The following is a 14,968-nucleotide window of genomic DNA, read 5'->3' as shown; positions in this document are numbered from 1 at the left end:
CTTCCTTGAAGCTTTGCTCCAGTTAAGATTGAACACACCAAAACTCGCCTACGCGAAGGGAACATCGCCATAGCGAACAAAGAAATCGATCTCATAGATCGAGAAATGTAGTTATAATATGATACACGACAAAAAAACAAAAGAAGGGGGTGGCGACCGGTGGCAAATTGCTCACCGGCCACCGAAAGCAGTTTCAATTTCTTTTGTGTTTCTAGAGAGAAGTTGGAGCGTTTAGAGAGAGATTTTTTTTAATCCAATGCCCCACCACATAGTTACTCGCTTGATTCAACCATTGAGGCTCGTATACTTACTTCAATATATATTGTATATAATGCAGAAATAGCCAGTTGTTGAAAATCACAAACCATTAGATTTCTTTTCGTACGCAGCATAGAAAATACATACAATTTTTAACGATATGATTGATCCATGATATAAACCTCTTTTATTTTGTATGGGTCCGAGTTGGATTTCCAAAATCTTATGTTGCTGGATCCTGAGATTATGCACCAACACACTGTTTATACATAAATATTTTAGTGGGGGTAGATTCCAACCAAGGTTTTCTGGCATTATGATATAATTACACGATATAGGACATAAAAAGTTAATAATCAGTAGTTCAAACAATAAGATATATATTCACTAAACCTAATCATCGATAATTTGAATCTTTGTTTCAGTAACAATGATTTTCATTCTACTTTTTTTGCCTGAAATTCAATCTACCTTCCACTACTCGCAACTACTATATTTGTAATTAGAAAAACATTCAAACGAAAAATCAATGCTTAATATCAACCATAAAATTACGACGGATACATTCCCTTTTTATTATTAATATGGGGTATTCTAGATCTATTGAAATGCAAGAGTAATCTTGTAATCCATGAACAAATTATCTTTTCAGGTATTTTAATAGGCCAAAAGCAAAAGTTCATATTCATCCAGTTGCTCAGGAAAGATGCGACTTAGTTTCGTACATCAGATTGATTGAACCTAAAACGTGTTAACGTATCAATTATGTCCCTTTACACTCGACCACAAGTTCCCGAACATTAAATAATTTCCATATATCACTTCAGTTGAACACCTCTTTGTAAATTATACATTCATAAACAAATCCATTATATATTAAATGAGAAACATTGTAATAAATGCGTTAACACTATAATATACACTTGACAACCTCACAGAATTTGAGAATGAACACGTTGTAGAAAGTTTATCAGCCAAACTTTACATAAATGTGTTCACACTATGTACTTTACGTTTTGTTTTAAATATAAAATTCACATGTAAGGTTCTAATAAAACTCACACTATCTAGATTTTTAGATTTGAATCAAAACGGATAATGAATCGAAAGTCCAGTTATACATATATTATTTTTATTATTTACGGATAGGCTGGGCAAAATATTTGTAAATTTTTGTTTCGATTCGTTATCCGTTTTGATTCGAACCAAATAATTTGGATATCCGTAACACTACGAAACAAATCAAATACTAAAATGCAATATCTGTAAAAAAACGAAGCATATAAAAAATACTAATATTTTTAGGAATGTATATTCGATTCGATCCGTTATATGCATATATATATATACACATATTAAAAATTATATATATATATATATAAGTTATAAATATATTATAGTTTACATAATTTTTACAATATTTTATGTATTAAATTTATTATATTAGGTATTAGAATTTAAAAAGTTAAATAATAATTTATTTTTATAAAGAAATATTATTATTTAATATTTTTTTTAGATTTTTTATTTTTTTTAATAATTTTTTTTACGAATCAAATCAGATATTCGTGAAAATTCTAAAAAATTTCGGATATCCGGGGTGGCTACGGAACGAATCGACACTAATACTTCCAAATATCCGGATATTGGATCCATGTCCATCCGTATTTACGGATACAATTTTATTTTCTTTATATGAAAGAAAATTCACTAATGTCTAGGCTTATTTTATTTTCAATTAATTTTATTTTAATTTTTTTTATCTTTTATGTATTATTTTGAATAAAAATGTCATTTTATTATCGATTAACAGTATCTTTATATATTTACCAACTACTTTTATATACTTTACACACACGTACATGTGAACATTGACGTGAACACCTATATAACTAAATATTCACTAGAACTGAAGTATATAATTCTCTTGGAAGTTGAAATATATATATATTTTTTAAAGCTTCTTTCACTGTATACTAAATTGTCGTGAAATGATTTGTCTTAATAATTTTATTTTCCTTTTCTTTTATTATTATATGTTTAGAAACTATAATATGAAACCATTGATTCGGCACCATGACTATCTAAAATTCATATAACCTGAGACCAAACAAATAATAATAATAATTTTGGCTATCACAGGAAAAACCAAAAACATCAACGATTTTAACCGAACAAACGAAAATAAATATTGATTTAGAATTATAGCTATATTTCTGGAGATTAACAACAAAAAAAAACAAATTAAAATCGAACCGATATTCAGATTGAACAGATTTAATGTCTCTTTATTAAAAATTTACAAAACTAATAATTATATTCCGCAGATTATTACCTAGTAAATATTAAGAGAGCTTTTGTCTTTATAAAAGATAGTGCTATATTTATCGTTGCATGTGTATTTGTACGTAGAGTTGCTCGTCGGACGGTTCGAGATCGGTAATTATGGGGAATCAAACGGGCATGATTGATGCTCATGTTCATCTTCAGTTGGAAAATTTGGCCGTTGCTATGACTTGGACCCATTGCTTTCAATACTATACAAGTAAAGTTATGGCCACACCCACACTAAAAATTGCCTTGTGGAATTTTCACAATCTACAAATGACATGAGAGAAGAATTCCAAACGTCTTCTCGTGTGTTGCTTGCTTGTGTTCTGCTCCCAGCAAATCGACGTTACACAAATATAAGTCAAACTTACGTTAGACAAATATAAAATCAAATGTAGACAAGTCTGAAAAAGTCAATTGTAATTCCTAGCCCACTGGGCCTAAACGATCCGCTTTACTAACCCAAATCTCTATTTTTCTTTGTTGTATTAGCGTCAATAATAAAAAATATAAAACATTTCAATAAGCCCTAGCAGGTTCGTTTTCTCTTTGGTCTATGTCACTGCTCTTCCTCAGAAGAGCCAAGCCGTTATTTACATCTAGCTTCGTATCTCCGAGGCTTACGAATCTACTACGTCGTTCATTTCACGGTTCGAGAATAATGGTACGGATGATTCTGAATTGTTTCTGCCGTTGTTTAAGTTCAGAGAATCTAATATTTGTTTTTTTTTTTCTCTGAATTTGCAGTCCGAAGCAGAGAAGAAGATCCTCACAGAGGAGGAGCTTGAGAGAAAGAAGAAGAAAGATGAGAAGGTTTGACTTCTTAATCTTTCTTTTTTCCCTATTTTTCATTAAGTTAGAATCAGCCTTGTTTTTGTTTATGTTGCTCTCATGCAGCTTGATTACAAGAATTTTAACATTCCAAATCTCATAGACGAATGTGGTTTGATTTTGTTGTTGAATCAAGGAAGATCCATAGAGAGATCAGATAGTGATGAATATGATTGATGCAATTGGCCGTGTTGAGCTATGTTCTCACATGAACAACTATTGCTTGCTCATTCGAAAAGCAGAATTGATGAGAAGTTAGATATATAGATAGAATGGCTTGTTTCTTCAGATAAGAAAGTTAGATCAACCATCTTTCCCCTTTAATATCAACCTTGAAAATGATATTTTAAAGAACATTTTAATAGGCTAGAGAAAAGGAGTTGAAGAAGCAAAAAGCTGTGGAGAAAGCAAAGCTTGCAGAACTCAAGGTAACCTCTGAGGAAAGCCACATACTTTGTTTTCCCCTGGAACATGGGAATAATGAATTCGTTTATCATGTTGCGTGCTTGTGGTATTATTAGGCAAAGCAGGCGAAAGATGGAACTACTGCCCCTAAAAAGAGCACAAAGAAGAGTTCCAAACGGGATGCAATCGAAGAGAATCCTGCGGATTTTGTGGACCCCGAAACTCCTCTTGGTGAGAGGAAAAGGCTCTCTTCACAGATGGCTAAACAGTACAGTCCTGCTGCCGTTGAGAAATCGTAAGTGTGTAGAGCTTTGAGCTTTGTGTTCATTAATCCCACAAAACAACTCTAGATAATCTTTGTGTTATACTCTGATTTCGTGTCAGTTGGTATGCTTGGTGGGAGAGTTCTGACTTCTTTAAGGCGGATGCTAAGAGTTCCAAGCCACCGTTTGTTATTGTAAGGCCTCATTTAATTCTTGAGTTCATGTTCATTCTGAATTGGACCTTGTTTTTACTGTCTTCTTTTAATCGTCCTACGAAAGTCAGTTAAGAAAGTCTTGAGCATTTGAAGATTATTAGTTACAGTCCTGAATTCTTTTAGTTTTAAGGGTTTCTTTAATCCTATTGGCTATTGTTGATTTTGCAGGTTCTTCCTCCTCCAAATGTGACTGGAGCCTTGCATATTGGCCATGCCCTGACATCTGCCATTGAGGTTTCGTTTTCGCTAAACATATTGGTGTTATTTCTCTGTTTATTGTTCTTCCTGGTGATCAGCGACATGAAATTATCTGATGCAGGATACGATTATTCGTTGGAAGAGAATGTCTGGTTATAATGCTCTGTGGGTGCCCGGGATGGACCATGCTGGTATAGCTACACAGGTTCGCCATTACTGTCATTGTTTTCACCTTATCTCTTGTCTCAAATTACTATAAGTTTAGCCTATAGAGTAAAAATCTTCCTTTTCATGGTTGTAGAATATTTATATGTTGCACACTGTTTTATGTTATTTGATTGGATGTACGTTCTAGGTTGTGGTTGAGAAAAAGCTCATGCGTGAAAGAGGATTGACTAGGCATGACGTTGGCCGTGAAGAATTCATAAATGAAGTAAGTTGAAAATAAAATTACGCTCACGAATCATTTTCCATTTTGCATTGCTAAAAAATCATTTGTGGATCCTTTATGATCATGTAAAAGGTGTGGAAGTGGAAGAACCAACATGGTAGCACGATTCTAACACAACTACGGCGTCTAGGAGCTTCTCTTGATTGGTCTCGTGAGGTAAAATTCGCTGAACCGACCTTTGTTGGTCAAATGTTATGGAAAATTGGCAATGTTATTATTTACTATATTCTGCCTGTATTCTGTAGTGTTTTACAATGGACGAGCAAAGATCAAAAGCTGTCACTGAGGGCTTTGTACGGTTATACAAGGAAGGGCTTATCTATAGGTTTGTTAAGTCTGCTTTGTTCTTTGAGGCTATAGAATTCCCTTTGTAAAAAAAAGTACTTGGAAACAGGAACATAAAAAGACTAGGAGTAGTACTCTTTTACCTTATCATCTACTTTGTTGATTGAAAGCACATGTGAACTTGGGCAGGGATGTTCGACTTGTTAATTGGGACTGTGTTTTGAAAACAGCCGTATCTGACGTTGAGGTAAGCCAACAACTGTTAGACTATGGTTAATAGACGGCATCCTTTTTTATGCGGAGTGTGTCTATTTCTGTAGGTTGAGCATATCGATATCAAAGAAAAAACGCTATTAAAAGTTCCTGGCTATGAGAAGCCAGTAGAATTTGGTCTTCTTACTTCATTTGCTTACCCTCTGGAGGGAGGCTTGGGCGAGGTTGTCGTTGCCACTACTAGGGTGGAAACAATGCTTGGGGATACTGCCATTGCTATTCATCCTGATGATGCAAGATACACGCATCTTCATGGGAAATTCGCTGTGCACCCATTTAATGGACGGAAGTTACCAATTATCTGCGATGGAATACTCGTTGATCCAAACTTTGGTACTGGTTGTGTTAAGGTACATGCTCGCTCTTATATATTTCGATGCTTCGTTTCTGCTTCTATTAGTTGATTTTCTTGCGGTAAAGTTGCGTTATTCTTCTTTTGTAGATCACTCCAGCTCATGACCCCAATGATTGTGAGGTCGGAAAGCGTCACAATCTTGAATTTATAAACATACTAACGGATGATGGAATGATCAACACAAACGGCGGTTCTGACTTCACAGGGATGCCACGCTTTGCAGCGCGTGAGGCAGTTGTTGAAGCTCTGAAGAATAAGGTAATTCACTAATACTTCACGTAACAAATCATAGCAACTTGATTCTTCATTTGAGAAGATATTGTTGCCGAGGGTGGTTGCTTGTAGCCTTGTAGGTGTCTTTCATATCTTACCTTAACTGTTTCTTTCATTGTATATATTCCAGGGGCTCTACAGAGGTGCTCAAAACAATGAAATGAGGCTTGGACTTTGCCAAAGAACCGGTGATGTCATTGAGCCTATGATTAAGCCTCAATGGTACGTCAACTGCAGCACGATTGCAAAGGAGGCTCTCAATGTTGCCATCACTGATGAAAACAAGAAGCTCGAGTTTATACCAAAGCAGTACACGGCAGAGTGGAGAAGGTTTCTTTCATTTATCATTTTCTCTATTGTTCTATCATTACACCATCTATTAATAATGTCAATGGACCTTAACAGATGGCTAGAGAACATACGTGACTGGTGTATTTCAAGACAGCTTTGGTGGGGCCACCGGATTCCAGCATGGTACGCAACACTAGAGGAAGATGAGCGCAAGGAGGTCGGTGCGTACAGTGACCATTGGGTTGTTGCAAGAACCGAGGAAGAAGCTCGAAAAGAGGCTGCTGAAAAGTTTTCTGGGAAGAAGTTTGAACTCACCCAAGATCATGATGTGCTTGATACGTGGTTCTCTTCTGGGCTCTTTCCGTTATCTGTTCTGGGATGGCCTGATGAAACTGATGACTTCAAAGCCTTCTATCCGACATCTGTCCTAGAAACTGGGCATGATATTCTCTTTTTCTGGGTTGCTCGTATGGTTATGATGGGAATGAAACTAGGTGGTGACGTTCCATTCAGTAAGGTATGATCCCTTCTTACCAGTCCTTTTCGATGCCAAGTCTTATCTTATGACCTGCCGTACCTAAACGTACCTGTTGTGTTTTCTGTAGGTTTATTTGCATCCTATGATACGTGATGCACATGGGCGTAAGATGTCAAAATCTCTTGGAAACGTCATTGATCCGCTTGAAGTAATAAACGGGGTAACTCTTGATGGTCTTCACAAGAGATTAGAAGAGGGTAACTTGGATCCGAAAGAGCTGGTTGTTGCCAAAGAAGGACAAGTGAAGGACTTCCCAAATGGTATTTCCGAATGTGGTGCGGACGCTCTTCGGTTTGCACTCGTCTCTTACACTGCTCAGGTACTACTACCCATTGCACGCAGCCTCACAACCTCTTATTTGCTCCTTCAGTTTGTTGTCTTGTAAACTAAGAATATTGCTCTACTCTTGCTTGTTTTTATAGTCTGACAAAATAAACTTGGACATCCTCCGAGTGGTTGGTTACCGTCAATGGTGTAACAAGCTTTGGAACGCTGTCAGATTCGCGATGATGAGGCTTGGCGATGCTTATTCCCCTCCGCTGACTCTAATCCCCGAAACGATGCCATTCAGCTGCCAATGGATTCTCTCTGTACTAAATAAAGCAATATCAAAGACGGTGGATTCACTGAACGCATTTGAGTTCTCGGATGCAGCCAACACAGTATATGCATGGTGGCAATATCAGTTCTGTGATGTGTACATTGAAGCTATCAAGCCTTACTTTGCTGGTGACAATCCAGCGTTTGCTTCAGAGAGGGCTCATGCACAGCATGCTCTCTGGGCATCGTTGGAGACTGGCTTGAGACTGCTTCACCCTCTGATGCCTTTTGTTACTGAAGAGCTATGGCAACGTCTGCCTTCACCCAAAAACTCTGAAAGAAAGGCGTCTATCATGATATGTGATTACCCCTCTGCTATAGAGGTTTGTAAGATCTTCTTAGTGACTTTTCTCTCATTGTTTATTCGGTTTTTAAAACTCTTTTCTTCTGATGTTTGATGTCGTGAGCTCAGAATTGGACAAATGAAAAAGTGGAGACCGAAATGGAAACCGTTCTAGCGAGCGTGAAGTGCCTGAGAGCACTCCGTGCAGAGTTGCTAGAGAAACAGAAAAATGAAAGGTCTGAGTATCTTAATTAAATGTCCCATTCGAGCTACACTTCGAGACATTTTTATAACCATCCTGCATTCGTTGTTTACATTTTTTTTGTCTCAGGTTACCGGCCTTTGCTCTGTGTGAAAACAACGTAACATCTGAAATTGTAAAATCTCACGAGTTAGATATTAGAACACTTGCAAATCTATCGTCGTTAGAGGTAAGACAAGTCCACCTTTGGTTATGGTTTCTCTACTTTTTTTGTGTTTCTTTTCTGAGTGATTTTGGTATAGGTTCTGTTAAAAGGAGAACACGCAGCCCCAGCTGGATCTGTAGTTGAGACAGTGAACGAGAACCTTAAGGTGTATCTCAAAGTGGACAGAGCCATTAACACAGAGGCTGAGCAAGAAAAGATCAGAAACAAGATTGACGAACTACAAAAGTAAATCCCCTAAACTCGTAACTAAATCAAAACAAATTTTTTTGTCTGAACGTAGGTCTCGTTTGACCATTTGATTTCTCGTTTCATCAGACAAAAGGAGAAGTTGCAGAAGATGATGAGTGTGTCTGGGTACGAAGAGAAGGTCCCTGCAAACATTAAAGAAGACAACGCCACAAAGCTCGCTAAGATTCTTCAAGAATTCGATTTCTTTGAAAAGGAAAGTGCTCGTCTCGTTGCAGAGACAGAAACCTCTGGAAATCAACAAACTCAGCAGAAGAAGTGAAAACACACAAACAAAGCCACAGTTTTGTCCAGACGTGAGCATTTATGAAATATTTATCGTTTATTGAACTATGCTGCTGATGCTTTTGTGAAGTGTGAACTGGGTTTCACTTAAATTTTTACTACATCTCTTTGAAATTAAGCAAGCAAAAATGTTTATTAGTTGTGGACCAATTTGATTTGGTGAAACTTCAAGATCACTTTGAACTGCTGTTCTTCATCATGGACTAGGATGATCTGAATCCGAGTAAACCAACCCGGTCTTAATCGGAATGGATCCGCAGGCTTAGGCATTTAACCTCCTCGTTCTAGCCTAATGAGTCGAAGAAGGGAAGTATATGTAAACAAAAATAAATATATGGGACAAAAGAGATATTTAAGGACGTGGGTTACATGTCATCACTAAAATTACCATGTATCCGTGAGATTACACAGTTTCATCAAGGCTTCGAATAGTAAAGAATAGTAAAGACCGTTCAAGTGGGACATATCAAAGTGGGACATATTAAGAAGATCGTGCAGATCAAACGTGATGCAGATCATGCACGAGAAAAACAGATCAAACCGATCAAATAATTTATTATAACTTATGAATAACAAAATCAGTTCAAAACTATAGATCATATATTAAAACAATAAAAATTACACCTAGATATCTAAACAAATATCTTAGATGTTATAGGATCGGTCGAAATGCCTGTAAATGTTTTATAAGATACTTATATTTCTTTTATTTTTTTTTTAGGCGATCAAGATTTTCTTGAGAGAACCCGTAAGTTACACTAATATTGAACTTTTGGTTAAATTTACCACCGGAAAACTCTCTACCAGTGGGTGTAAGATATTTGAAAAGGTAATTAGTCATGAAAATTATTTGATCGTATAATTCAATAAATACACGTTTTCGGTTAAGATTTCATTTAAAATTGTCTTCTCTCAATAGATTTACAAAATTTCAATCATTTACCTATATACTAACTATTTTAAAACATAAAAAAAATATTAACTACTTATCCTTGTTGATATTTATATAGGAAGATTTATTTCTTCTTCCTTCGAAAATGTTGTGTTTTGTCGGCGATTGAACGTCATGCTTATAATTTTAAAACAACATAAACAATATTAGTGTAAACTATATAGTTTGAGCTAATCATTATACATTATTTATAAAATCAGATAAATATATTTTAAAGTTAAGTGTTTGTAACAAAATTATTTATTATCAAAAAGAAAAAAAAAGCAGATCAACACCACCAAATGTTAGCGGATGAGATCAGCATTTCCGTTTTTTCCACAAAAAAACAAAAATATTGAACTGCATGCATATCTTCCGTTTAAACTGCTTTTGCAAACAGAAAAAACATGAATGTTGAATGTACTGCAGAAGAACTGTACGTGCAGGAGAATTGGAGTTGTCCTGCCCTTCCATTCATGACCGAAGACATCAACATAGAAACAAAAAAAAAGGAGGAAAAGTACAGCAAAAAAAAAGACGCTTTTGAGAGATTCTCTTTAACACCTGTCGCTTTCTCAACGGTCAATGTTTTATAAATATTAATACCTGCTGTCATATAATAATGATTACAACACGACTTTTTGAAATGGATCGATCGAGTAATCATCAAAGGTTCTCTGAGAGAAGAAAAAAAAACAATGGGTTCCGTAGAAGAAGAGCAATTACTCATCGAACAAGGTTTAATACAGGTTCGAGTTCTCCTTGTAAATTGTACTTCTCGAACTTTTAATCTGTTTATTAGGTTACCATTGTTTTGTTTGCTTGCTGGTTCAGTTAAAATAAGTTGTAAATGGTTTTGGTGTATTTTTTTGTTCTCTGTATTGTGGATTATGGTTAATGCTATATGATATCTTGTGGATATTGGCACCAGTTCCTAATTACTTTGCTGATTTTTTTTCTCTTTAATTCTACTTACTCTTACCATATTATGACAAATTAAGTTAGATTATTGTGTGTTAAAAAAACTCGATTACATCTTCCAAATTGAACAGGAGGAACTCAAACTATATGCAGAAGATGGTTCCGTCGACATCAATGGAAATCCACCGTTAAAGCACAGAACTGGAAACTGGAAAGCTTGTCCTTTTATTCTAGGTCAACACTTTTTTTTTAACTTACTTCTGTTTTCTTAGCTTTTTTTTTTCTTTTTGATTTCTCGTCTCTGTAAAATGCGCAGGCAACGAATGTTGTGAGCGGTTGGCTTACTACGGTATTGCTATTAATCTCATTACTTATCTCACCGCTGAACTCCACCAAGGAAACGTTTCCGCCGCTAGAAACGTCACGACATGGCAAGGAACTTGTTACATCACTTCTCTCATTGGAGCTGTCTTAGCTGACGCTTACTGGGGTAGATACTGGACCATTGCTTCTTTCTCCTCCATTTATTTCATCGTAAGTCTCACCTTTTACAAGCATATGCTAGATCCCTCTTTTTTGTTGTTCTTGAACTCTGTTTTGGTCTTTCTTGATGTTTAGGGAATGTCTGCTCTGACTCTCTCCGCAACAGTTCCATATCTGAAACCCTCCGACTGCATCGGAGACTTCTGCCCATCACCAACCACACCTCAGTACTTAACCTTCTTTCTCGGGCTTTACCTTATAGCTCTTGGCACCGGGGGAATCAAACCGTGCGTCTCCTCCTTTGGTGCTGATCAGTTTGACGACAGGGACCCGAATGAACGTGTTAGAAAGTCTTCTTTCTTCAACTGGTTCTACTTCTGCATCAATACCGGTGCGTTTGGATCCTTCCTCCTTGTGTTGGTTCAGGAGAATATCGGCTGGGGGTTAGGTTTCGGGATACCAACTGTGTTCATGGGATTAGCTATCATCAGTTTCTTCTTTGGCACTCCTCTTTACAGGTTTCAGAAACCTAAAGGTAGTCCCATCACAAGGATTTGCCAAGTTCTTGTCGCTTCATTTCGTAAGACCAATCTCAAAGTCCCTGAAGACACAACACTTCTGTATGAAACTGAAACACAAGAGCTGATCGTTGCAAGTAGGAAACTCGAGCATACAGATGATTACAAGTAATCCTTTTCTCTGCTTATCATTCATTTGGTTCGGTTTGTATAAGGCCGGTTCTGGGCACAACCAAATGAAACATTTTACCTGGAGTCGAGGCGAATGTATATGGAGCAAGATCCTTAGAGTTATACACTCAAATGAAACATTGGCATCGGCTCCTAGATTTTTACAAAAATATTATGCATAGTTACATTCGAAATCTAAATTGTCAATTTTTTTTTTTTTTTAATTTAAGATTAAACTAAAAAATTTATGGTCCTATAAATCTCAGACCCGTTTTGTTCAGACATAACTCCAGTATACAATGTCCATGCAGGTATCTTGATAAAGCTGCTGTTTTATCATTAGAAGAAGCAAACTCCTTAGAGTTTTTCAATCCGTGGAGCCTATGCACCGTTACACATGTCGAAGAAGTCAAGATTCTTATCCGAATGCTTCCCATATGGGCTTCAGGTATCATCTTCTCATCTCTCTACGCTCAAGCAACCACCATGTTTGTCCAACAAGGAAGAGCCATGAACTGCAACATCGGCTCTTTCAAGATCCCTCCAGCGACTCTCGGGGTCTTCGACTGCATCACTGTCCTCATCTGGGTCCCACTCTACGACCGGTTCAACGTCCCGGTCACTAAACTTCTCACAAGTTCCGACAATGGTTTCACCGTGCTTCAACGAATGGGAATAGGTCTTTTCATTTCTATCTTCGGTATAGCAACAGCAGCCGTGGTTGAGATGGTTCGGCTCGGTATGGCGGAAACCGGAACCGACGCTTCTTTAACCGTGTTTTGGCAGGTTCCGCAGATATTTATATTTGGTGCAGCAGAGGTTTTTTACTTTGTAGGACAGCTTGAGTTCTTTTATGGTCAGTCACCAGACTCGATGAGGAGTGTGTGTAGTGCGTTGGGACTACTGGCTAATGCGTTGGGGAGTTACTTGAGCTCGTTAATCCTCACGGTGGTGACGTATTTCACGACCAAGGACGGTGGAGATGGGTGGATTACGGATGATCTTAACGAGGGACATCTTGATTACTTCTTCTGGTTACTGGCCGGTTTAAGCACTTTGAATGCATTGGTTTATGTTTTTTCTGCTGTTAATTACAAACAAAAGATAACGTCGTAATTGTAGCTTTTGTTTTTTTGCCTTTTTGTTTTTTTTTTAATTTCCTATCAGAACATACTAACAATTATCTGTAGAATTTAGTCATTTTCATTTGTTGTTTTTTCAATCTTCTGATTTATGATAGAGAGTTGTCAAAGCGGACCAAAGCATGAATGATTCAAACCAAAACCGAACCAAATTTAAATAAACCAAATCGAAACGATAAGAGGATTAATGATGTTCCCTAAAAAATAAACAAATGGAATGTAAATCGAGTTGGAATTAAGCTGTTTGCCAAAATTAAAGGTCAAAATTGGTTAATGATATAACCGGTATGTAACAATAAAACTTCTATAAATTAATAAACACAAATAAATTTTATTAATGAATTTCTAAATGGGATTTTATACTATATAATCCCAATTTTGCAAAGCCTAAGCATACAATTACCTTATTTTATTTCCTACCATATACTACCTTCGTTCCCGAAAGTAAGATGTTTTAGATTTTTTTCTTGTTCCACAAAGATAGATTTTCTATATTGTTAAGGTATTTTTTTATACTTTTGAGGAACATTAATTGAGAATATTTGAATTGATTAAATTTCATTGGTGAAAAGTTATTGGAAAGTGTATAATAAAGTAAAAAATAAATTAAATTATAAATATTTAAATTTTTAATAAGCATGCATACTCTAGAAAATCTTACTTTCGGAACAGAGGAAATATAAAGTATTTTCTTCCTTTTGCTTTATGTTCTTCTTAATCTGGAACATTTGATCTGGTTTCAATAACTTGAATAAGTATTATTGGACCCACGATTGCTTTGCCGCAGCCTTTTCATTTCTTCAGAGTGTTATCTAACATTTGGTCTCGGTTTCATTCTTTTATGTAATGATACTCTTTCTGATAACTCGTTGCATATTTCTTTATGCGCATTATTCCTCGTTACCGCTTTTCCCTGGAACATCAGGTAAGTGTCTGATTTTCTCTTTGTTGAGATCATTTGTTTGGTAAAAGGTTATTATTATTAGGCTAGCTGGTCAGAACTCCAAGTTGGCTATGTATGCATACTCTCATACGGTCATACCTTTATCTATAGATTTGAAAACATGTTTTTTGTTGTCTAACAAATCATGTAATGCAAATTTCCATACCAAATGGTGTGCATTCCAACAAATATACAGAACCAGAACAGATGGAGATACCATCCTTTCTTACCGGTCTAGCATACATCTAAAAGAACCTGTGGCTTTGGGCATCAAATCTTTAGAAATACGTTTTGATATACTTTTATATACGTTTAAAGAAAATGAAATGAGCACATGTTTTAAGTTTTGGGCAGAGGATACATAAACACTAGACCGCCTAAAGACTGCATTTAGATATCGTATAGAAGAATCTGCAAAACAAAAAAAAGCAATTATGGATTGGTGGATAAGAGAACTTATATACAAAGCCTGTAAAGGGGCAATTATTCTCTTTATGTCCCTCCCCTTCTTCCTCTTCTCACCTGCCATATTAGAATCTAGACAATCAAACTTGTGTTGTTCTTCAATTATCTCTGTTGCTATGATTACAGCCATGTGTGCTGCCTCTTGAAAACCTAAAGCTTTTCTCGCATTTTCAACGTGTTATGATTTCCCTTTATTTGAGTTCTCATACTTTTGATATATCTGGACAGGAAGGTCTCAGCTTATGTTCCCAGCACTACAAGAAAACAGCAAAGATTCTGAGGGAAAAAATCGTCGGAATTTCGTCGGAATACCGTTATTCCGACGACATACCGACGAAACAAGTCGTCGGAAATAATTCCTCGGAATTTCTTATTTCGTCGGAAATCCCTCGGAATTTTCCGACGGAATTCCGAGGAAAAAAATTTCCGAGGAAATTCCGAGGACCATTATTTTGTCGGAAATGTCCTCGGAATATACCGAGGGAGAACTTCGTCGGGATATTTCCTCGGACGTTCATCGATCGATGCGTTTTAGACATATATACATCGATCGATAGGAATATACCGACGGAACTGTTCCCTCGG

At 36.4% G+C, this 14,968-nt stretch overlaps 2 protein-coding genes across 2 annotated transcripts; both read left to right on the top strand.

Annotated features, from left to right (window-relative positions):
* Positions 1 to 3,124: 3,124 nt before the first annotated feature.
* On the top strand, positions 3,125 to 8,985 carry LOC106295316 (valine--tRNA ligase). The gene is made up of 21 exons (XM_013731183.1): positions 3,125 to 3,253; positions 3,337 to 3,402; positions 3,786 to 3,848; positions 3,942 to 4,120; positions 4,210 to 4,282; positions 4,472 to 4,537; positions 4,623 to 4,706; positions 4,857 to 4,934; positions 5,025 to 5,108; positions 5,198 to 5,277; positions 5,427 to 5,484; positions 5,558 to 5,860; positions 5,953 to 6,123; positions 6,269 to 6,468; positions 6,544 to 6,946; positions 7,035 to 7,286; positions 7,390 to 7,890; positions 7,980 to 8,086; positions 8,182 to 8,281; positions 8,355 to 8,503; positions 8,594 to 8,985. Exons 1-21 carry the CDS (start codon positions 3,146 to 3,148, stop codon positions 8,784 to 8,786), a joined length of 3,318 nt encoding a protein of 1,105 aa, XP_013586637.1. The 5' UTR covers positions 3,125 to 3,145; the 3' UTR covers positions 8,787 to 8,985.
* Positions 8,986 to 10,402: 1,417 nt separating this feature from the next.
* On the top strand, positions 10,403 to 13,055 carry LOC106293233 (protein NRT1/ PTR FAMILY 8.3-like). The gene is made up of 5 exons (XM_013728887.1): positions 10,403 to 10,489; positions 10,793 to 10,895; positions 10,978 to 11,195; positions 11,280 to 11,830; positions 12,145 to 13,055. Exons 1-5 carry the CDS (start codon positions 10,439 to 10,441, stop codon positions 12,947 to 12,949), a joined length of 1,728 nt encoding a protein of 575 aa, XP_013584341.1. The 5' UTR covers positions 10,403 to 10,438; the 3' UTR covers positions 12,950 to 13,055.
* Positions 13,056 to 14,968: the final 1,913 nt, after the last annotated feature.

This window comes from Brassica oleracea, chromosome C5 (assembly GCF_000695525.1).
Source record: "Brassica oleracea var. oleracea cultivar TO1000 chromosome C5, BOL, whole genome shotgun sequence".
Classification (NCBI taxonomy): domain Eukaryota; kingdom Viridiplantae; phylum Streptophyta; class Magnoliopsida; order Brassicales; family Brassicaceae; genus Brassica; species Brassica oleracea.
Note: the sequence above shows the minus strand (reverse complement) of the source record. Positions and strands in the feature narration are given on the sequence as shown.

Bases quoted from the DNA above. Each gene is read 5' to 3' on its own strand.
- LOC106295316 (XM_013731183.1), top strand. From the start codon at position 3,146: ATGTCACTGCTCTTCCTCAGAAGAGCCAAGCCGTTATTTACATCTAGC. The intron at 4,121-4,209 runs GTAAGTGTGTAG...ATTTCGTGTCAG, and splicing joins CCTGCTGCCGTTGAGAAATC to TTGGTATGCTTGGTGGGAGA. The intron at 4,538-4,622 runs GTTTCGTTTTCG...TATCTGATGCAG, and splicing joins CCCTGACATCTGCCATTGAG to GATACGATTATTCGTTGGAA.
- LOC106293233 (XM_013728887.1), top strand. From the start codon at position 10,439: ATGGGTTCCGTAGAAGAAGAGCAATTACTCATCGAACAAGGTTTAATA. The intron at 10,490-10,792 runs GTTCGAGTTCTC...CAAATTGAACAG, and splicing joins TCGAACAAGGTTTAATACAG to GAGGAACTCAAACTATATGC. The intron at 11,196-11,279 runs GTAAGTCTCACC...CTTGATGTTTAG, and splicing joins TCTCCTCCATTTATTTCATC to GGAATGTCTGCTCTGACTCT.